General features: G+C 38.1%; 1 protein-coding gene and 1 long non-coding RNA gene across 4 annotated transcripts; both read left to right on the top strand.

The window, feature by feature from the left end:
* The first annotated feature begins 2,397 nt into the window (after positions 1-2,397).
* Positions 2,398-3,097, top strand: LOC131329129 (uncharacterized). The gene is made up of 3 exons (XR_009200640.1): positions 2,398-2,529; positions 2,634-2,907; positions 3,028-3,097. It is a non-coding gene; the product is annotated as an uncharacterized LOC131329129 (long non-coding RNA).
* Positions 3,098-8,068: 4,971 nt separating this feature from the next.
* Positions 8,069-23,318, top strand: LOC131329125 (O-fucosyltransferase 9). Of its 3 annotated transcripts, XM_058362199.1 has the most exons (10): positions 8,069-8,843; positions 10,519-10,591; positions 12,407-12,471; positions 12,653-12,741; positions 13,462-13,659; positions 19,829-20,033; positions 20,125-20,292; positions 20,731-20,898; positions 20,999-21,189; positions 22,919-23,318. In XM_058362199.1, the coding sequence occupies exons 1-10, from the start codon at positions 8,436-8,438 to the stop codon at positions 23,076-23,078; spliced, it is 1,725 nt and encodes a 574-aa protein (XP_058218182.1). In that variant the 5' UTR covers positions 8,069-8,435; the 3' UTR covers positions 23,079-23,318. The 3 variants fall into 3 exon arrangements, with proteins under 3 accessions (XP_058218182.1, XP_058218183.1, XP_058218184.1); XM_058362200.1 differs by lacking the exon at positions 20,999-21,189; XM_058362201.1 differs by lacking the exon at positions 22,919-23,318 and having other exon boundaries at positions 8,070-8,843; positions 21,013-21,176.
* Positions 23,319-24,140: the final 822 nt, after the last annotated feature.

Raw genomic sequence — 24,140 nt, 5'->3', positions numbered from 1 at the left:
TTAGGGGGATGGAATGCTTGTGCCTTCAAAATTTCGTTTTGTTCAAACTGGTTTTTTGTTGACACACCAATTGGTGTTGAACTATCTTATCTAATAGTATTGCTATGTTAATGGAGTTTGTTTGGTTGAAGATCTTGTTTTGTGGAACTCCACAAAACCAAACAGAAATAGGCATGGCCAATGCAGAAATATTCTAGCTATTGTATTTATTTTCACAGGAGACCAAGAACAGGAGAGAATTCTAGCTATTTTATTTTCCGTTTGGTTGTGTCCAGATTTCCATTTGGAGTGCCTTAGTAAATGAGGAGCTAATTTGGGGGTGGAGTGCTTGCAGTAATTTTGTATCTTGAAAAGGGTAGTGTTGTAACTTCATTAAATTTTGGAGTGCTTGCATCAAAAAAGGAAGCCCCAAAATCAGCTCCCTTAATTTTTAAATTACTCATAAATCAAACCACATTATAGATGGAGAGAGAGATTGACCCCATGCTTACATGGAGAAAGAGAGCGCTTCTCAGAATGTGATTTCTTAGATTTGTAGAAGTGCAGCCATAGCGTTTCGGAATTCACTTTACAGAGTTGAGAGAGGTAATAGTAGTTGTGAGCAGTACCTGCAACAACTCTATACGTGGGGGATTGTACCCCTGTTGTTTTACTTTTTTGTCCAATCATTGTCGCCAATGTAAAGTCGGTTTTTCGGGGGCGGGGGGGGGGGCTTTTTTAGAAGACCAAAATGTGAGCCAACTTCAAAAGGGAGTCCACACCAAAAGGTGTTTCCTCTTTATATATTATTGTGTGTGTGTGTGTGTGTATATATCTATATCTATATAATATGACAGGGAAGTTTTCAATCCCCTAAATTTTCTCCTATATTTTGAACCCTAGGATTGGTACATATTTTTTTAACGGCTGAGATCTATGGGCAGTATAGCCAGCGACATATTTGGAAATGATTGTACAAATACATTGCTAATTTTCCGAAATTAAATGATATATTTGAAAAGGATATAAGAAACTATGTTTGGCCGAAATCACGGTTTTTTTTTTTGGTTGCCAAAATACTTATAACTATGAAATTCTAGCACAATTGAGGATACCACCTATTTTCTTCTTCTCCTTTCTCATTCGATGTATAATCAGGATGTGTTTTTTTTTTTTTTGTTGGTTTTCTCGGCAAAGGAAAATCACCAACTATATTATATACCTCTTCCTAAGGATCAATATCAGGTTCATTATTCGATACTTTGTTAAATTTTACGACATTGATACCATACTCCTTCATTTGTAGAAATTTACGACGGGGGAGAAAACATGGGAATTTTACCTACGAAGAGATATATATAAGTCTCTTTGTCTATTTTCTTTGAGTTCTCCAATAATCAACCAAATCGACATCCATAGCAGCAAAAAAAAAAAAACGACATCCATGAAAGTAAGCAGAATTTTTTTTAATAGTGGAACTTGAAGGGGAGAGAGAGTTGAAAATGAAGGGAGAATATCTATGATGCTATTTACCCCTTATGTTAACAGATCTAAGTTTATAGCATTAACAACCTTTCAATATTATGAGTTAATAATTTTTATTTTTTTTGCCGATTAAAAAGAAAAACAACCTTTCAATATTGTTGTAGGAATGATTGTAGCTAGCCAAAAACCACAAGGGTGCAAAGCTTAAGGATTTGTTTGTTGGAGCGAAGTAACAAGTGGAAACGATCGAGACCTGCAAAAGTCCTGCAAGGTCATGTTCAGAGGTACTAATTTGTTGCGGGATTGACAGACGTTAACCAATGCATGGTAAGATTTACTTTTATATTGTTGGTTGAACAACCTCTTGCAAAAAAAAGTGAAGCTCTTAATTTTGCTTTGCTTCGTTCATAAAAATAACAAGAAATACCAAATGAGCACATGTAAATTATAATGTTGTGCTATAAAAAGGACAATTGCTTGCACTCTCTCATTTTTCTTATTTTAGATGTTTTTATCCTTCAAAAAATCTTTCAATCATGCTTTCCAAATTCCTCAAATAATGTCCTCAAAATGTTGGAATTAATCAGCAGTAAAATCTTGCAGAGTTAGTGAAGTTATGGAAAGAAAAAAATTTAAAGGACCAATCAATAGTAAAACCTTGCAGAGCTCATTAACCTAGAGTAATCTTATAAGTGAACGGAATAAATAATGTGCGACCGAAGTACTATATAATGGGTTAATAATGCATATATGATACATGTCATGCTATAAGATGGATTCAATGGATGTGTTGTACTAAATTCCACACTATGTACTTTATGTTCATGCCTATTAAGATATAGTATAACTTTAATAAGTTTATGGAGTTCCAATCTTGCATGTCGAAAAGTGTTTTGAACAATCTGAATTGAAAACTAATTTTGACCGGTCCCTTATCCCTATTTTTCTGACTTTCATCCAAATGGAATTACATGGATAGTCAAAGCTCAATTGGTAAGAATGGTAGAAGTGTTTAATCAGCTTTTACCCCATGCAACGCTGATATTGGTTTTACTTGATGACCAGGTAATATAACATTCTATTAAAGGCGATCAATGAGTAGTGATATCTTAATGTGTTTAAATTTTTATTATAATGTGCGTAATTTAAAAAAAAAATTACTGCTATAGGGTGATGCTATGGAGGCAAGTGTATGGCTCGAAGAAGTGTACTATTTCAAGGAGCATCTTTACGAGTGTAGGGTCTACATTTTTAAAGGAGTCAATATTGTACTAGCTAATGGGAAGTTCAATCCGGTACTGTACCACGACAAAATGTGTTTTACTGATAATACAAGAGTAGAACATGTATATATCACATGTGATAGGACACCCCATCATTGGTCTTAAAGTGTAAGATTACAAGATATCCATCATTTTGCCAACAAATGTGTGTAATTGATAGGTACGTTGCTCTATGACTATATTACTTACATAGTACACCTAGAATACTGAGCAAATAAAAGTCCACCAATTTTTAATTCCAATAAATTTTTTTTTCTTGGCTATATGTGTTGTTCTTCAGATGTGGTTGGATTGTTTGTCACTGTCATTGAACATCGAAGTACTAGAAATGGGGAATCTATGGTGAGAGATGTGCTATTGCTTGATAAAAGGTACTATAAATAATTTGTGCGCGTAAAATCTATTACAACAATTTGAATTTAATCTCTATTCTCAACCACTACCACCACTACCACCACTCCAACTATCAATCTCAGGATCTCCATCTCACCACCTTCTATGCTAAAACCAGCCCATCTTTTTTGTCAATCATGATTGCATGACCACTAGTCACTTCTATCAGCAATATTATCACTCATTGCTGCTGTTTGTCCATCATCATTACCGCTACAACTAACATCATCTCTTTGCCACCTCCCCTGCTAGAATTAGCCCACCTCTTTACTACCAACTCTCCTCCCACCCCTGCCATCCTTCCATCACTATTGTGAAAACCACCATCAACTACCACTCAACCATCATGACAATCATATGCCGTCACCACCTCTACCTCTACAACTCCATCACTACCTCCATGCTGCTGTCGTATGTACCACTAGACAATCATTAATAAAAGTTGAAGGAGAACAGTTAAACACAAATAATATAACCAAATTTTGATTATCTTATATCAAACAATTAGATTAACTTATCTCTTAATTTTTTATCAAACGAATTTCAACTCAAAAAAATTCTTCAGCTTTCACTACTTAAATTATTTAGGGGGTGTTTGGGAGACTACTTTTTGGCTTTTCATTTTCAGCTTTTTGGCTTTTTAGATTGTGGTCAGAATATATTTTGATTTAGATAGAATGTTTGGATGATATGTACAGAATGCATTTTGTAGTATGAGTAGTGTTTGGGAGATATGGAATGAAAATGACTTATGGGTTGGTTTTTTACTATGTTGCCCCTAGTTATTAATAATGGTGTATAATGTATATAAATAATGTTTTAATCAATTTTTTTAAAATTTTCTTTTGAAATTGCTTATTCTTCATTAATTGAAAGTGTCAAACTAATACGTTTAAATTATATTTAATTAAAATAACGCTTAAGTAAAATTGAAATAATTGCCAAAACATAAAAAGACTTCGACCATCATTAATCCAAAAAAAACCAAATCTCTGAACTAATAAAAGAAACGGACAATTAAACATTACACAAATTAGCCTACAAAATCTAAACATCTTAGGTATTTTAGGGGATTATCCGAAATTGTGGAGAGTAATTTTATGTCTTTTATTAAAAGGCTAGGTACAAATAAGTCTTTTGACCTGGACCAAAAGGAAAATGCAAAACCGAGAATTGGAAAAGCTCCTATTGGGCTCATTCTTCATTTCTGCCTCTATCGTGCAAATTTCAGAACTCATTTTAGGAGAATGAGTTCTGGTGGTGGCAAGCCAAACATTGAAAATGAAAAAAATGAAGAATGGAAAATGCAAAAAGGCACCATCCAAACACCCCCTTAATATTATAAAAACAGCACCTTGGGAAAAAAGATTTGAGTATGTTTTTTAAAACCAAGTTATCCAACTTGCTTATTGCTTTTTAAAGCCCCAAAGCAAATGATTTGCTCATTGCTTAATAAAGCCAACTAAAGCTCATGAACGGTGAACCAAAGGCAAAGTAAGTTATGCTACTTTTTTTTCACACGCTTACACATGGTGTGAGGTAATCTCAAGAGTTGTTAGAGAATCGAACCAGAGACATTACGATGAAGAAACATTTAAATCTCAGGCCAACACCACGTGGCCAATCTCTTGGAGTTGTAAGTTATGCTACTTGTAAGAATATTTATATTTTCTCAAAATAATTAATCTCGTACCATAATCTATCCAATAGATTTTCCCTTATAAAATTTTCCACATAATTTAGCCAGAACATTTAAGAAAACTAAGTTCTAAGAAAACTAAGTTCCACCATCAAATTACGGAAAGTAGTAACCTGTCATTGTCCTTTTAATTTATTCTTTGAAGGAATGTCATATTGTTTATATATATATATATATATATATATATATATATATATATATATATATATATATATATATATATACCCGGACAGTTCAAGGGACACCCAAAAAAATACCTAAAAAACACCCCAAATCTCAAACTCATAGTTCCCGATCAAATTTTTATGATCCGAACCGTTCAATGTGTGTAGAATGTGATTTTAAGGGTGCTCACGAGAAATCAACAAAAAAATGATCGGAAAAGGCTTAATTGGAGCAGTTTTTATTTGAACCGTTCAATAAAAAACTGTTCGGATCAAGCCATTCCCGGTCATTTTTTTTTCTAATTTCTCGCGGGTACCCTTAAAATCACGTTCTGATCACATTGAGCGGCTCAAATCACCAAAATTTGATCGGGAACTATGAGGTGTTTTTTTGGATGTCCCCGGAACTGCCCTGTATATATATATATATATATATATATATATATATATATACACAAATTATCAAGTGAGGGATCCCTCATTTTTTTAAAATGAGGGACTTTCATTTTCCGATCAAATTTTGAAAATCTGAACCGTTCAATGTGTGCAGAACGTGATTTTAAGGGTCCCCGCGAGAAATCAGCAAAAAAAATGACCGGGAAGGGCTTCATCCGAGCAGTTTTTTTTGAACCGTTCAATGAAAACTGCTCGGATGAAGCCCTTCCCGGTCATTTTTTTTGCGGATTTCTCGCGGGGACCCTTAAAATCACGTTCTGATCACTTTGAGCAGCTCGGATCATCGAAATTCAATCGGGAAGGGGAGTCCCGCATTTTAAAAAAATGCGGGATCCCTTACCGGAACCCGACTGTATGTGTATATATATATATATATATATATATCGGAACGGTTCAAGGACACCTAAAAAAAAAAACACCTAAAAAAACACCCCAAATCTAAATCTCATAGTTCCTGATCAAATTTTTATGATCCAAACCGCTCAATGTGTGCAGAATGTGATTTTAAGGGTGCTCGCGAGAAATTAGCAAAAAAAATAACCGGAAAAACTTGATTTGAGCAGTTTTCATTTGAATCGTTCAATAAAAAACTGTTCAAAACTGTTCGGATCAAGCCCTTCCCGATCATTTTTTTTGTTGATTTCTCATTGGTACCCATAAAATCACGTTCTGATCACATTGAGCGGCTCAGATCATCAAAATTTGATCGAAAATTATGAGGTGTTTTTTTAGGTATTTTTTTGGGTGTCTCTGGAACCGCCCCGTATATGATTAAATGATTTTCGTATTAGTTGTCAGTTTTGAGATATATTTTTGACATAAAAATTCTTTACAGGTTTGCGTATTTTTTTTATCTTTAGTAAAAAATAAATAAGTAAAAAAATTGCTAAAATAACTAAAAAGGGAAAAATACGGGTTATGAAATAGTCAAAAAATTTGGAGAGAATATTTCTTAAATGGGAACCAAACAAATTATTTTATTTTATGAACTCAACTTCTGTCTTTATTAAATTGAAATTACAAAAAATATTTATCTTAACTTTCTAATTCACCAATATATATATATATATAGTATGAGTTAGGTTCCGGTGAGGGATCCCTCATTTTATTAAAATGCGGGACTCCCCTTCCCGATTGAATTTCGATGATCCGAGCCGCTCAAAGTGATCAGAACGTGATTTTAAGGGTCCCCATGGGAAATCAGCAAAAAAATGACCGGGAAGGGCTTCATCCGAGCAGTTTTCATTGAACGGTTCCAAAAAAACTGCTCGGATGACGCCCTTGCCGGTCATTTTTTTTGCTGATTTCTCGCGAGAATCCTTAAAATTACGTTCTGCACACATTGAACGGTTCGGATTTTCAAAATTTGATCGGAAAATGAAAGTCCCTCATTTTAACAAAATGAGGGATCCCTCACTTGAAAATTCCTCTATATAGTATATCAATCCCATTTTTCTAAGAGTGCCCTTAACTTAGCAAGTTAAGGATCTCATGAGTTTGACATTGTCCCCTATCAAATTTTGATAATTCGAACCGTTAATGTGTTTAAAACGTGATTTCAAGAGTACATGTAATAAATCGGCAAAAAATATGACCTGGAAAGGTTTCATTCGAACAATTTTTATAAAAACACTATAAATGCATTTATATGAAAAATTGTTCAGATCAAGCCATTTCCAAGTATATTTTTTCCCGATTTCTCATGTGTACTTTTAAAATCACGTTCTTCACACATTGAACGGTTTAGATTATTAAAATTTGATCGAAAAACAAAAAGTTCTTAACTTAACAAGTTAAAGACGTCCTTAGTAAAAGCTTGGTGATCATCAAGCTATGTATATATAATTTTGTTCAGATCATCAAGCTATATATATGTGTGTAAAATGCTCCATCGTTGTTTCCAATGAACAAAAAAAGTATATAAATATAAAATGCTCCAACATAAATTTCCCCGTAAATAAACAATGACCACCCTCCTATTCTAAATTCAATTTCGAACACGTGTCCCTGTCGTTGAATATTGACCCATTTGCAGAGGCGAGCCGTCCGACACTCCGAATGACTTTTTACCGCGGATCAAAAAAAGGACTTTTTTACCGGCATATAGCGTGATTAAGGTCTTTTCAAAAAGAGAAGAAGCGTGATTAAGGACTTTAGAGCAACTTTAGCAAAACCTCCAAATGAGCACTATACTAGATTAGGTAAAGGATTAGCTAATATCCATATATGAACAGTATTTAGGTAAATATACCTAAGCATTATTTACCATTTATGTAGTATTTTATTAATTGTTCTCTCTTTTTTTAGAAAATAAAAAGAAAATAAAAGTAATAATATTTTAATAAAAAATAGATTAAATAGATAATATTAATGTAGTGTTGAAAAAAATATGAATAAATAAAATAAAAAATACACTATTTACTAACATTTTTACATAAGAACTGATAAATTTGCTCTTAATACTACTCCGTACTAGTTCGTATCGCAATGATGCCTATTAAATGTATCCACCCATACTCATAAAGCTGCCATTGTCCGTGAAAATTACACCCAACTCTCTCTCTCTCTCTCTCTCTCTCACATTATGGTATTAAAACACCTCACAAGTCTATCTCTCTTTCTCTCTCTCTCTCTCTCTCTCTCTCTCTTACATTTCATTAAATACCTCACTTCAGCTTTCAAACCCAGTAGCTCATCTGAATTCCTCGAAATTTTATTCAGATAATCATTCTGCTCTCAATACTCGTTTGGGCTCACCCTCCCAACCTAGCTCTCGCGAATTCTAATCGTTTGGCATGGTTTTGAAAGAGACCTTAACATTCGTGCTTGTGCTCGAGCTCGTGCACGCGCATTTTGTGACGTAGGCGGGGAGATTCGAGATCATCTCACTCTAACCACGAACCAGATCCGCCCCAATTCCCCCCTTTATAATCATCTCCACCAAATTACACCCTACTTCTCGCCCACTAGCCGTCAATGCACGGCTACAGCCGCCTCGGCCGCCCCTCCACGCCATCACCCCCCTCGTCGCCGCGCTTCCGCCACGGCCGCTCCAAGAATGCAATTGTCGGTGGCAGCACCGTCGGCGGCAGTTTTAAGGGAGGAGGAGGCGGGGATGTGAAATTGCAGAATTTTGTGGAGCGGTTGGTGTACATGGTAGTGGCGGGGGTGTATAGGCGGCGAGGCGTGTTATTATTCGCGCCGTTGTTGTATATATCGGGGATGTTGCTGTATATGGGGAGTTTAGGGTTTGATATGGTCGTTGTTAGTGATAGAGTTAGCGGTAAGGCGGCTCCGCTTGGGTCGGTGTATCGGAGTCCTCAGGTTTTTGAGAGGCTCTGGCCGTTCATGGAGGCTGAAAACAACGGAAGCTCCTCCAATGCGGTACGGAGTTATATGCATGTGCTTATACGCGTATGCGATGCTCTTAGTTTGTATGCATAATTGGCAGTTTCATTACTTTGCAAGTATACTAGGTGTTTTTCTTTCATCACCTTTTGATTGTTTTGTGTTTTTCCTTTTCTACTTGATTTATAGGTGAAAAAAGGTCATATTCTGGAAAGAAAATTAAATTCTACTCATCCACACAAATTTTGCAAATAGAACAAATGAATATGAAAGGGCTTCTCTGCAGTCCAAGTGATTCCAGCCATCCAAAAGTGTTTTCAATGGTCTAGCTGGACCATTGGTTGTTGAGAGTGACAACTGCAGAGGCTTCTTTGCAATTGGACTGCAGAGAAGCTGGGTCCTGATAAAAAAAAGTGTCACGCGAGCTGTTTAATAATCTATATTTCTCCACTAATTGAATTTGGTTCCAATGTTCCATCATGTCGTTCAACCAATAGAACTGTTCTCAACGATCAAGAATCATTTGTTGCATGCTCCTTCGACCGAAATCAAATCACCACTTTTCCTTCTTTGTATGCTTGTAGTTCCTCAAAATCTTAAATTATTTGCCTGTCTTGTATAGAATGCAAGAATAGGAGAATGGGGTTTAAGGCAGGGAATGTTGCAAAAGGAAATGCTATGGGAATCTACACGATTTGATAATTGAAATAGTTTAGCAGATTTCGGGGTTTGAGTGGACTAATATGACGTGTTTACTCCTTGCAGTTAGTGCTAACAGAAGTCATCCAAAATGTATAAACTATTTTTGTATCAGGTAATTTTGGAAAACTCAAAATTGTGAGCCCACTTCAAAATTTGTCTGCACCAAAAGGGTCTTCCCTTAACGATAGCAATTGATACACAAGAAGTAAATATTTTATTTGTCACGCTTTTTTCTCATATAAACACATGAATTTCATTTGTCTATTTTTTAAGTCATGCTTCAGCGAATCAAGAAATAAAGCACTCCCACGTACTATATTTTGATTTTAATTTGGTTCGCAAATTTAAAGGTTTCAGTTAGTTCTTTTGACTGGTAAAAAAGTTCAAATATTATGCGCAAAAGTGCTTAATGTTTTCATCCAAGATTTTTGAAAACAGGCAAACAATGTGGACTAGAGGGGGTATGTTATACTCTTTTTTGTTTGTTTACTTCGACACGTGCGAGTCAGGGATTGTCGGGGCGCATGAGACCGTTAGAGCTTTTCCCACATCAGTTAATTTTTACCTATAAAAAACTGGTATCTGAGCTTGGGCTGTCTCTCCACTAAGCCAATTGATTTTGAGTTGGATGCTTGAACACTAGGCAAAATACTTGCAATTGTTGGGATTTTGTTTCCATTCAGGAATCCAGGACGTACACATTTAGGACTTAAAGAAGAAAGCATTATGGAGTTCTTGTTTAACAATTAGCACATTTAATCAATTGCATCTACGTATACCTAAGTTGTGATATATTTTCTCATTTCAGTGAGACTCGTAACTGATAATGACAGCATTTTTTTGCTATCATTCATTTAACTTAGCGTAGTTCCTTAAATTTGTGTACTCTTGCTTTATGATTTTTTGTTATTTGCTTGCTTTTTCTGTTGTAATGTCCATATGAATACCTTTTTCCATGGCTGTTGCTGAAATGTTCCGACTGGCTTAATGATCTCTTGCGAAATTGCAGTTAATGCATGCGTGGAATCCAAGGCTCCGCCAAGTTTGGAAGCCGTGTCTTAATCATAGCTTTTCTGAAGCAGGTTTGAGTTTTATGTATAACACTTACCCTTTCTATTGATTCCAGCTGAAAGAGTTTAAAGCTGCATGTCTCGGTCATGTTTTAGTATCTATTATTATTACAGAGTTTTACAGTGTTAGAGATAGAACTTATCTCGTACTATATATTAGTCTACCTTCTATAGCAAACTTTAGTGATGTTAGCCTAATTTCACTTCGTCCGATTCTGTTTCCCACATAAGAGACATATTCGTGGAAGCTTGTAGTCAGTTTTTTTTTTTTTTGAACGGCCGAAGCTTGTAGTCAGTGCTGCATACTTTCTGGAGATGTCTAAGTATAGGATTGAAGTATAACTTGGTGCTTTAAATTTTGGATGGTTTTTAAATTGGGTTGGGTAAATTTTTATCGCCATCCACGTTAGTAATTTCACTTTAAGTCATTCCTTCTTTTAGTCATGACTTTATTCTAATTTGATCTCTTACCAATTATAGTCCCCGCCAAGCTTCCCTCCACCCAGTAAAAGAAGATAAGATAAGCTTGTGGAGTTGCCATTGCCGATGAGCCCTTTTGAGTTCAAAAGAATTGATCTCACGACACAAAAAACTCCATTTTGTGAAGACCCGAGATCGGATCTGTCATGAATGAGTTGACGACTATAGGGGAAGCAGCTGACTACGATTCCTGAGCCTAGCTTGTAGTAAGAGAAAAATGTGGCTTGAGCATATTTTGTTTGGAGAAGGAGAAAGGAAAAATAGATGGTAGAAACCAATCCTTCCAACCCGTGGAGTTCAACAAAACACTGACTTCTGCCAAGGTTTTCCATCAATCTTCAGGACTGAAAGGGCAGCCCAGATCAACTACCATCACGGATAATATCAGAGACAGAGCATTTAAAGGGATGCGAGAAGCTAAGGCAAATTGCATACCAAGGTGATCAAGAAGAGTTCGCAAAGGATGCCAATTGTCATGAAGACCCAAAAATGGAAGTTCTATCCCTTGTGAAATACTTGACAAAAAGTTTTAGTTTGAGCTATAGCTTCCTCCATGTCAGGAATAGGCAGGAGGGGGGGTCATTTTCCATAAGGATAATTCGTATAACTATGCTTCCACTTCACCCCTAGGAAATTTTGATTGCAGCATATAGATCAAGTACGTTTCATCATGGCGGCGTTATTTTAACCAACAATGCTTCTAATACCAAGGCCTCCTTTCTGAGGTCTACAACTAATGTCTCATGAAACTTTTTGTGTAGAAGTATTGGTATTAGAGCCAAGCAAAGAAAAATTCGAAGAATTTGTTCAATGCTATGGCACAGAGTTGGGAAGGATGGAATGCATGTTCCAATAGGTTTGAACACTGAAAAAAACAGCCATTTGACCTTGGATTTCTGTCATCCAAAAAAAAAAAGGGCTTTGACCTCCCAGCATTCGATAGAGATTTAGAGGACCAAGGTTTAACCTTTGCAGTTAGCTTCTCTACCATAGGGAAACAGTTTGCAGCTGTGAGCTAGGGAACTCCAAGAAATCTAACATGTAAAGTCCCTAATTGAACTCCTAGAGGGTACAAAGGACTGAACATCTGGGAGTGGAATAATGTACAAACATTAACTTCTGTTGTTTGCTTCTGTTAACGTGCTGTCATCTAGGAGTTTGATAAGAAATATATAATCTGACATCTGTTTGATATTGTTTGATTCTGTTTGACTGTCCTTAACGAAAACCATACTGACATTTATCTTTTTGGTAATTCCTTTATAATGCTGATGGAGAATGTTTCTTTTTTCCTTTTACTGCATGGTTTATTCTTGGTTATCTTATTGGTTTGCCTTGTTCTTCAAGGGAAAAAGTCAAATGGTTTCCTTATAATTGAAGCAAATGGTGGTTTGAACCAACAACGATTATCTGTATGTTTGCCTCTCTCTTCTCTCTCTCCTTTTCCTGAGCATAAGTTTTGGCTTCAGTTCAAGGAAAGACAGTGCTATAAGTGTATGGAGTGGAGCCAAGATTCTAGTAATATCTTCTTTTGCAATTATGAATAAGTGTTCTTAAGTGCTGAAAGTGCTTTACTACTCCTTTTGGACACAGATATCGGATGCGGTTGCTGTGGCTGAACTTCTAAACGCGACTCTTGTTATTCCAATATTTCATTTAAACAGTGTTTGGCGGGATTCCAGGTGACATTGTTGTTCACTTTCTTTTAAATAACTCTTGCATTTTCGTAACAGGATTGCCCCCTTTTAGTCTCCCTTGGACAAAGTAAAACAAATGGAAAAGGTTTCCCAGAGTTTAATCGTTTTGGTGCCTTTCAAGGCTTTATTTCAAGCCCCAAAGCTCATGGATTTGGAGCTTCTACTGCTGAATTTTGCAGAAATCAGTCAAAATTTTGATTCTGTGCTTACTTCCAATTTCCGAATGTAGTCTGCATATATTATTGGATCCACCTTCGTTTGTAGTTGGTGGAACCTCCTACTGACTAACATCATTTGTGATTTCTGTGATGCAATTTGCACTCTAGGTTCAACGCTAATGGGACTAGACTCTTGACGCGGTGCCTTGAATTATTTACTTTTTCTTTATCTTCTTGCCATCCTAATGCATTAAATGGAAATTGGTTCTGTTTTTCCATCCTTCTCGTAACATTTGCAACACTATTCTGCAAGGCTAAGCCATATCCCACCAATAGCTTACCAGTAGAAAATATGTCTATTTAGTAGCATACCATTTGACCACGATGTTACTTCACTTGTGAAATAAGAGAAAGTATAACAATGTTTGTTAAGCTTATTTCTTGTGTTGTTGTCATAGAATTAGCTCCATGAGTAGACTTTACATCTTTTCTCCATCATATTATTGCTGTAAGATGCAAAATTTCGTTTCCTTGTGAATTGTTGCAGCAAGTTTGGGGACATATTTGATGAGGAATTCTTCATTTATGCGCTAAGAAATCATGTGAATGTGATCAAAGAGCTCCCAGAAGATACACTAGAGCGTTTCAACTACAATATTAGCAGCATCGTGAACTTGAGAGTAAAAGCTTGGTCAAGTCCAGCCTACTATCTTCAAAAGGTCCTTCCAAAACTGGTAGAGATGGGGTATGTAATGTTTACTTTCATTGTCGGATCTAGCTTATTACTGCAAAGCAACAACTTGTCTTGACCTCAATTATGGGTTGCGTAAGAATTGTAGGTTACGACATTGAAATTCCATCAGATTTCAAAGGATTGAAAAACATCAGACTTGTCAAAGTTGACCATGTCGTGTGGAGATTGGATTCCACCACTGAACTTGCCTATTTATTCTTGGCATATATTTTGCACATTCTATTGATAAATGAACTACGCTTTCTCTCTACTTCTTTCCATTTTGTGTAAACTTCACATTGATGGTGTGACCCCCTGTGGTTTAGTCAATATGCAGTTTCACCCCTGGCCTTCGCTTATCATTGCATAAATCCCTATGGTTTGTGGACTTGTGTGCACCTGTAGCTTTTCTGTCCAATCAATCAGACAACTCAAAATCTGTAATTCCCTCTTTTATTTTCCTCATCTTCTTCCTCTCACAAGTACATAAACATGTATCTATACATGTATATACACCAATTAAAACAACCAGCCCACCCATCAAACTTTCCATCCCAAACCACCCCCCCACCGCTGCCCCATTAGCACCACACATTTTTGAAATGGTTTAGATCAACTGCGTATTTTTTGACATAATTGGGCTTCAAAGGGGTTATTGAACCCAAGAAATAGAGTGTACGAAAATCTTAGATCCTTTTTTTTTTTTAAATCCTGGGGAATCTTAGATCTTTTGGTTGACATGTTTGCATTGTTCAATCCTGATAGTTAAAGGAAAAGAAAACGAGGGAAATAGATGAAAAGGGATGAGAACAAAGAGACTTAGTTGCACAAAGCAGGAGCGGGGGAACATAGAAGCTTCCAAGGTTGGGAGGAACGTGCACAATTGTTCAATTTTAGGGTAATCATAATAGGGAGAAAACCCATTAGAGTTAATTTCATTCAACGTAGAAAATATATATACAAGCTGTATAATAATTGCACTACGGTCCTAGATACTTAAACTAATTACATGATAAGACATATAATTACACTAGATACAAATAGATCCATCATCTAACACTCCCCCTCAAGTTGGTGCGAAGATATCAATCAAGCCCAACTTGAACACAATAGGATGAAAACTCTTGCTACCCAGCCCTTTTGTGAATATATCAGCTAACTGATCTTCAGATCTCACAAACGGCATACATATCAAACCCTCGTTCAATTTTTCCTTGATGAAGTGTCGATCAATCTCTATGTGCTTCGTTCTGTCATGCTGAACGGGATTATGAGCAATGTTAATGGCAGCTTTATTGTCGCAGTAAAGTTTCATCGGAACACTATCAGCAAACCCCAAATCAAGTAACAAAGTTTGGAGCCACAAGAGCTCACAAACACCATTAGCCATAGCTCTATATTCAGCTTCTGTGCTAGACCTAGCGACTACCGATTGCTTCTTACTTCGCCAGGTAATCAGATTACCCCCAAGGAAAGTGCAATAGCCAGAAGTAGAGCGCCTATCATCCACAGAACCAGCCTAGTCAGCATCAGTGAATGCCTCCAATCGCAAATGGCCATGATTAGAGAACAAAATTCCTTTTCCTGGAGCTGATTTTAGATCCTCAAAATACGATAAACTGCATCTAGATGTGAAGTACGAGGATCATGCATAAACTGTCTAACAACACCTACTGCATAAGTAATATCTGGTCGAGTGTGGGCCAAGTATATTAGTCGACCCACAAGTCGCTGATACCTCTCTTTATCAGTACGCTCCCCCACATCTCCACTAAGATGATGATTCGCCTCAATAGGAGAATCTGCAGGTCTACAGCCCAACATGCCTGTCTCTTCCAAAAAATCAAGTATATACTTGCGTTGGGAAATAAAGATACCTCTATCAGACCTCGCTACTTCCATTCCAAGGAAGTATCTCAATGATCCCAAGTCCTTAATCTCGAACTCTTGAGCTAGACGAGACTTAAGGTTATGAATCTCACTCACATCGTTGCCTGTCATTATTATGTCATCAACATAAACAATAAGGACAGCAATCTTACCATTACTTCGCCGGATAAACATCGTATGATCTGCATGGCTCTGCTTGTAACCAAAACTCAGCATAGCCTTAGAAAACCTGCCAAACCAGGCTCTAGGTGACTGCTTCAGCCCATAAAGTGCCTTCTTTAATCTACACACCTTTCCTTCACTTGCAAGAGAAGAGAAACCTGGTGGAATATCCATATAAACTTCCTCCTCTAAATCACCATGGAGAAATGCATTTTTCACATCAAACTGTTGAAGAGGCCAATTCAAGTGGGCAGCACATGAGAGAAGAGCTCGCACAGAATTCATCTTCGCTACCGGAGCAAACGTCTCCTCATAGTCAATACCATAAGTTTGAGTAAAACTTCTGGCAACAAGCCTTGCCTTGTATCTCTCAACTGTACCATCAGCCTTTTGCTTAATAGTGAACACCCACTTGCAGCCCACTGGTTTCTTCCCTCCTGGAAGTGACACTAGATCCCAGGTGCCATTCTTTTTCAAAGCCGTCATCTCTTCTACCATAGCTCCTTTCCACTTAGGTATCTTGAATGCATCCTGCCAATTCTGTGGAATAGATATAGAAGAAAGAGAAGAGACAAATGCATGGTACGAAGGAGACAAACGGTCATAAGAAACAAACTGTGAAATAGGATGTTGAGTACAAGATCTAACACCTTTTCGAATAGCAATAGGAAGATTGTCAGGATCCATAGGAGGAGGTTCAATAAGAGAAGAATCATTACCAGAAGAGTCAGCTGAGGAATTTGGAACTGGATTGGGTGATTGTGATTGACAAAGTGGTAACGTACATGAAGACTTTCCATTTTTCCGTCTAGCATACCTCTGTAAGCCAGCTCCCTGCAGTCGTTGTCGTGCAGGTAGTTGTTCCTCAATGTCACCACCAATATCATGTGTTTCCCTTTCAACAAATACTGGTTCCTCTCCAGTGTTTTCCTTCTCCCCTTCACTATGATCATAGAAAAATTTCTCCCCCTCACTATGATTATAAAAGGTAAACATCTCTTCCTCCTGTTGATGCTCCCCCTGAAGAGATGGTTTAGAGGGAGAATAAAAAACCTCTGTTTCCCAAAAGGTAACATCCATAGAGACAAACATCTTCCTTGAATAAGGATCGTAACACTTATAGCCTTTTTGGGTAGGAGAGTACCCAACAAAAATACACTTATGGGCTTTATGTCCTAGCTTGCCCCGAGAAGGTTTTGGGGCATGAACAAAACACACACAACCAAACACCCTAGGTGGAAGAGTCGTAACTCGACAACTGCTTGGCAGGCACTCAATAGGTGTTTTAAAATTAAGGACACTTGATGGCATACGGTTGATAAGATATGTAGCAGTTAAAATAGCTTCTCCCCATAAATATTTGGGAACATTTATAGTGAACAAAAGAGATCGAGCGACCTCAGCAAGATGACGATTTTTACGCTCAGCGACTCCATTTTGTTGCGGAGTGTCAACGCAAGTCGTCTGAAAAATAATACCATTATCATCTAGATATGTCCGAAAAATCTTATCAATATACTCAGTCCCATTATCACTCTGAAGAATTTTAATATGTGTATCAAATTGAGTGCACACCATCTTATGAAAAGATTTGAAGCAGGAAAAGACTTCATTTTTTGACTGGAGTAAGTACACCCATGTGGCACGAGAATAACAATCAATAAAAATAACAAACCATCGATAGCCCTTTAAAGAAGTAACAGGAGAAGGACCCCAAACATCAGAATGGATAACCATAAATGGAGAATCACTTCGTTTATTAATAAGTGCATAAAAAGAGCGTTTATGTTTTTCAAACTCACAGGCTTCACAAAAAAATTGATCCCTAGGACAATGTTTAACTAAAGTAGGAAAAAGTTTCTCTAATATCCCAAAAGAGGGATGACCCAATCTACGGTGCCACCAATGTAACAAAGAAAGAGTGGAACTCATATCTGCCCGTAGAGCTTGTCCACATGATAAAGATGGCTGAGATGGATGAGGTGCATGCTCCAGATAATAGATACCACCATGTGCTTTACCACTGCCAATCACCTTCCCCGTTTTCAGTTCCTGAAAGATACAGTGAGTAGGAAAAAATGTCACAGAACAGTTTGCAGAATGTGTAAAACTACTAACTGAAAGAAGGTTAGTGGCAAAGTTTGGAATATGGAGGACTGAAGAGAGAGAGATAGAGGGAGAATAGCGAACGGAACCTTTCCCTGAAATAGCAGAGAACGATCCATCGGCAATTCGAACCTTATCCTTACCAGAACAAGTGGAATAAGAAACAAAAACAGAGGAACAACCTGTCATATGATCTGAAGCACCAGAATCGATAATCCAAGGAATACCAGAGGAGGCAGTAAATGCACTAGCTGGAATACCTGAATGAGCAAAATAGGATGCAGTAGGAGCTGCTGTGGAAGTAGGAGCTATAGTAGAGAAAGAATCAGCCTGAGCCATAAGACGCCTGAGAGCTTGCATCTCCCGCTGAGAGAAACCGCCAACAGAATCAGAAGGTGACTGAACTCCTGTATTGAACCCAGAATCAGACAAGGTAGCAAACTCTGAAACATGTGCCTGAGCCTGAGAACGCCCGGGACCACGACCTCGACCTCCACGCCCACTGCCTCGCCCACGAGAAGGACGACCATGTAACTTCCAACAGAAATCCTTGGTATGTCCAGTGTTGTGGCAATAATCACACTGGAGTGACATACGGTCTATGATCCCACTGGTAGTACCAGACTGAGACTTTCCACTGCCAGACCCAAACTGTCCCTGCGGAATAGCAACCAATGCAGAACGATCAGAAGTAGGAGCTTGTAACATAGCACCCCTTCTGCTCTCCTCCTGTTGAACAATGGCATAGGCCTCGCCCAAAGATGGAAACGGAACACGACCCAACACCTGCACTCTAATTGGATCATACTCCACATCAAGACCAACAAGAAAGTCATATACACGCTCTTTCTCTATTCTTTTTAACCAAGCACCAGCATCAACGGAACAGACTGCTTGAAACCCCTGATAATAATCAAATTCTTGCCAGGCCCCACTAAGATCAGCAAAGTAAACAGCAACAGATCGATTGTGTTGATCCATAGTATGAAGTCGCTTTCGCAACTCAAAACACTGAGCATCATTGCCCTGCTGAGAATAAGTCTGTGTGGCAATAGTCCAAATCTGATATGGAGTGTTAAGAAGCAAGAAAGGACTACGAATATCAGACTTCATAGAATTAAACAACCAAGTCATGGCTAAAGATCGACGAGACTTAAACGTCTTGAGTTCAACATCAGTAGTAGGCTCAGTAACAGGGCCTTCAATGAACTCAGACATCCCTTTAGCTTCAATGGCTAATGTAAAAGTACGAGACCAAAGTAAATAATTTGTGCCATCCAGTTTGATGGGACAAATATCTAGTGGAGAGTTATCCAGAGTCCCTACACGACTCAACTCATCCTTGCCACTAGCGGAAGCCTATTTTTTCTCTTCTGACATCTTGAAAGCAGAACAATAATGCCAAATAAACAATAAACAATGTTCCCAGCAACTTTAGAACTCCAAAAAATAATAAATAAAGGTTCCAAAAACCCTAGAACCTAAAAAAAAATCAACTGAATACCTTCGGATCTGACTGAAACAGTGTTGAAAAAGAAAAAAAATAGATTTGATCGGCGAGAACAGATTTGATCGACGGTGACGGCAAACCCCGACTGATCGAAGAACTGTTCACAAGCACTGTTCACGCGATCACTGTTCACACAATCACTGTTCACGATCACTGTTCACGCAAACCACTGTTCACCATCACTGTTCACGCGATAACTGTTCACGATCACTATTCGCGGCACTGTTCACGAGGCACTGTTCACGATCACTGTTCACCCGAAAGTACTGTTCACGCAGCGACGAGAAGAACGTCGTAGGTCGCCAGGTTCTATCGCTCTGATACCATGTTAAAGCATCCAACTCCAAACCAATTGGCAAAGAGTGGAGAGGGCGCCCAGGCTCATATACTAGTATTGGAGGAGATAATTAACCAATGTGGGACAAATTCTAACATTTCCCATTTACTTGCCCAGGTGCACTAAGTAATATGCTCTCTGGACTTTGTATAACTGTATTATAAATCACCTTGCAGGGCTGTGCGGATTGCACCTTTCTCCAACAGATTGGCTCATGCAGTTCCATCAAATATTCAAGGTATTAGATGTTTGGCCAATTTTGAAGCGCTCAGGTTTTCAGAGCCCATACGAATTCTTGCAGCAAAGATGGTTGACCGGATGGTTAGGAATAGCTCCAAGAGTGGTGGAAAGTATGTTTCAGTGCATCTCCGGTTTGAAGAGGTGATATTCTTTCTCTCTCAACTTTAAGGTTTCAAAAGTCCTAAATTTTGTACCGCATGTATCGTAAGTGTTTAATTTTCTCTTGTTACAGGATATGGTGGCATTCTCATGCTGTGAGTATGATGGTGGTGAGGAAGAAAAGCGTGAAATGGACATTGCTCGTGAAAGAAGTTGGAGAGGAAAGTTCCGTAGGAGGGGTCGAATAATTAGGCCTGGTGCAATTCGGATGGATGGTAAATGCCCATTGACTCCCTTGGAGGTATCTAACCATGGAATTGTATTACTATCCATGTACTCCTTCCTCATATCAGCCCACCTATATTACGTGCTTCCTTCATTGTATATGCTTTTAAAGATGCTACATGCTCTTTATTCGTACTTATGTGAGAGAGAGAGAGAGAGAGAGAGAGAGAGAGAGAGAGTGTGTGTGTGTGTGTGTGTATTTGAATTTGCAAAATCAGTAGAGGTTTTTCCTCTCATCCGCCCCAAGCCAACTGTCGGAGGTGAAGTCTGGTTTGTTACTGTACCTTTTGTTACCGTATGAGCCATTTCGGCTACATGCTTTTTAGTAAAAATTAGGAGGGGACATAATTTTCATATACGTTGGACTTGGTATTATATTAACTGTTATCTTGTTATCTATAGCTTAAAGTTCTTTAACTTAATGTCTTGATGGTCCTTCAATCATGTTTTGCAGGTGGGAATGATGCTTAGGGGCATGGGTTTTGATAATACCACCTCTCTTTATGTTGCTGCGGGGAAAATTTATAAAGCTGAGAAGTATATGGCACCACTTAAAAAAATCTTTCCACGTTTAGAAACAAAGGATACACTAGCGTCCCCAGAAGAACTTGCTCCATTTCAGGTATGATGGTGCTTTGAAATGCGCATTCATGATGCATTTTTTTTTTTCACATTTGCAACAATAGAAATATTAAGTTATGGCAACAAACTATCTGATGTAGGGCCACTCGTCTAGGTTGGCTGCTCTTGATTATACAGTTTGCCTTCACAGTGAAGTCTTTGTCACAACTCAAGGGGGGAACTTCCCCCACTTCTTGATGGGTCATAGGCGCTACTTGTATGGAGGGCATTCTAAAACCATCAATCCTGATAAGAGAAAACTAGCACTATTATTTGATAGCCCTGATATCAGGTGATCTTTCGTACATCTCTCCATCCAACCAACTTCATTCCTCTACTTTTAGTGTTCCTTTCTATATGCAGGGCCAAAAGCAATAACTTAAAAAGCAAATGTGAATTTTGATATTTTCCCTCTTAATAGCTTCCTTTTATGATATTATGAAATGGTTCATGAACTAAAAAAGCTATCATCCCTCCTGTTGTTTATTGGCGTTGATGCGATTATTTGCAGTAATGCAGTGTATTGTTTATTGAACTACAATGGAACGAGATCCTGACTAGATGGTCCTGTTCGATCCATTTTTGGGCCCTTCCTGAGCCTACTTTAATGATTAGAACCCTTCACTTTTAAAACTTGTGTAGAATATCAACCACAACAAAAATTATATTAATACAATATCAATCGATATGACTTGAACACATTCATGTTCAGATAACTAGGTTTTGATTCAGTGTTCCAATCTTTTGATTTGCAAGATAAATTTATTCCGAAATTATCTCAATCGATGCCCGATGAACACAAATTTTGACGTTCTTGATATTCTCAACGAGTTCTAAAAATGAACAATTACGATTATCAAGGGAGCCCGGATAATGTACCGAACATGACCATCCTCCTTTGAGGGACTAGAGAGGCTCCTATTCCGATTACAATGTGTAAGTATGTATGTTCAACTTCTCAAAGGCCATGAATTCACCCATTTTAAAACTCTGGTAGTCACTCCGTTAGAAACATATGTGCACATACTTAATGTGAAGTACTTTCAAATTCTTGCTAACATGGAAACTGTTTTATCCGACTTGGGTATGAGTATTGCATGTAGGTGGGTGTTTGGTGAACTCCAAGGGGTTGGCCTGGTGGTTAAGGCCCGAGACGTAGGGGTTTGCTTCCTCCTAAAGTCTTAGGTTCAAAACCTCTCAAGTGCTATCAACTTCTATGGGGCCAGTCTATATGGAGCTTTGCTTAGGCTTTAAATGCCCCCCGCTAGTAGACGATGGGATTGGTCCCCCATAGAAGAGTTGAGGTGCGCTTAAGCTGGCCTTGACATCTAAGATATAAAAAAAAAATTGGGTCTTGGGTGTCGGGTCTCCCTCCATTTTAAACTTGAGGATAGGAGACGTGTCAAAAAGTTCGATGCGAGGTTGGGGCACCTTATTATATAAATGAATAACAACTGAGACACATCATGTTTTATGCAGTAATGTAGGATGTAGCATTGATGTTGTAGGATGAAACTGGAACTAAATTTTGTATAGTGAAAGAGGATCTCCCTCTATCCATGGTATTAACTAAAAAGCATTATTGTATGCTAAATATGAGCTTCCTATCCCTCAATCAATATGGTCCTATGGCATTTTGCGATATGCAATACGTTCACTGTTGGCATCTAAAGGAGTCCATCTTACCTTGACTAGGCTACCTAAATGAGTCCATGCCACACTGTGAGGCATTGATATGTAGGCACAACACTTTTTTCATAGTTGTTCTGCAGGATAAGATTTCTTTGGCATAGATGCACTGATCATGTTTCACTTGTCTGTTTTCCCCCTCAATGGCACAAGCATGGCCATGATATGTCAAGTCCTTAGATTGGAATCCCTTACCTTGAAGTTGATCTACGAGGAAGGTCGTTTCAGATCTGTCTTAAATCAAGTCTTTAATTGTATTATAATGTTTCTTCTTTTCAGTAGGGAACAGAATGCCAGAAGACTTTTACTAACTGAAACTGTATGTTTAACAGATGGGAGACCTTCAAGCGGCAATTGCAAGAAATGCTTCATCACAGTGATGTAAAAGCAAGTGAATTGAGAAAACCCAGCGGCTCGCTCTACACGCACCCAATGCCAGATTGCATGTGTAAACAGGCAGATGTCAGAAATGAGGCTGATTTAACACGGTAAAACAAACTTGAACTTCGATTATACAAATCGTCTTTAGGTCTCCCGCGCATTTATACGTCCAAGTGTATGTAGCTATTTAAATGCGCTTGACAATCCATTCTATTCATTTGTATTGGAGAGGGAAGTTTCACGGGTTTTGATTCTTGCAGATTCATATAGTTAACTGTAATTTGTAGTGGCAGGATTCTATATTCTTTGTATGTAGAAACGGTGGCTAGTGGATACCCACAATAGATCAAATTCTTTGTATTGGTGTAAACAGTCTCAGAGAGAGAGAGAGAGAGAGAGAGAGAGAGAGAGAGAGAGAGAGAACTTCAAGCAAATGATGATTAATTTATTGAAAAATTTGGAGGTGGTGTGATTGGTAGTGAGGTCAAATGAATTGCATTTTATTCCCCCACTTCAGCGCAGAGGTTTCCGGCACGCCCATGTGAGGTAAACCTCGTATATTTGCAACTACTATGTTTTGTGGGGAGTTCAAATGAACTCAGTACTCCGGCATGACTCCAAGAGCGAAAGCTAATTTCGATACTAAGAATACTTACAACCAATCGGATGAATTTACCATCTGTCTTGATTATATTATGATGTTAGGAAATAGGATGGGAGAGTGCAGAACGTGATCAAAAGGAGAGGAAAGGCCTTGCAAAAAAAAAAGAAAATAAAAATTAAATGCTCCTGAGACACTGTCACGCGGTACCACATGCTGTTCACTCACCATACATTCATGTAAGGTCTGATGCATAGTGTATGAGCGCCCATGAATGTATGGTGCTGCATGGGCATTGAATAATCTCTCCTAACAGACATACTTTGAAAGGTTCTCTATAACGGAATGAAGCCCCCTGCAGATGGAGGATGTTGCCTGGCTACGGTAGACAAGCTTACATCTGAAAAGGGCATGACCACTAGGGGTGCCAATAAGCCGAGTCAAGTTGAGCTTTGTGGTATTCGAACTTGGCTCGTTTGCTAAACGTGCTTAAAACTCGAGTTCGAGTTCGGCTTGTTTGCAAACGAGTTGAGCCCTTAATGAGCTAAGCCTGACTAATGTACTTAACAAGC

The sequence above is a fragment of the Rhododendron vialii genome, chromosome 6a (genome assembly GCF_030253575.1).
Source record: "Rhododendron vialii isolate Sample 1 chromosome 6a, ASM3025357v1".
Lineage (NCBI taxonomy): Eukaryota > Viridiplantae > Streptophyta > Magnoliopsida > Ericales > Ericaceae > Rhododendron > Rhododendron vialii.
This window is presented reverse-complemented; position numbering and strand designations above follow the sequence as displayed.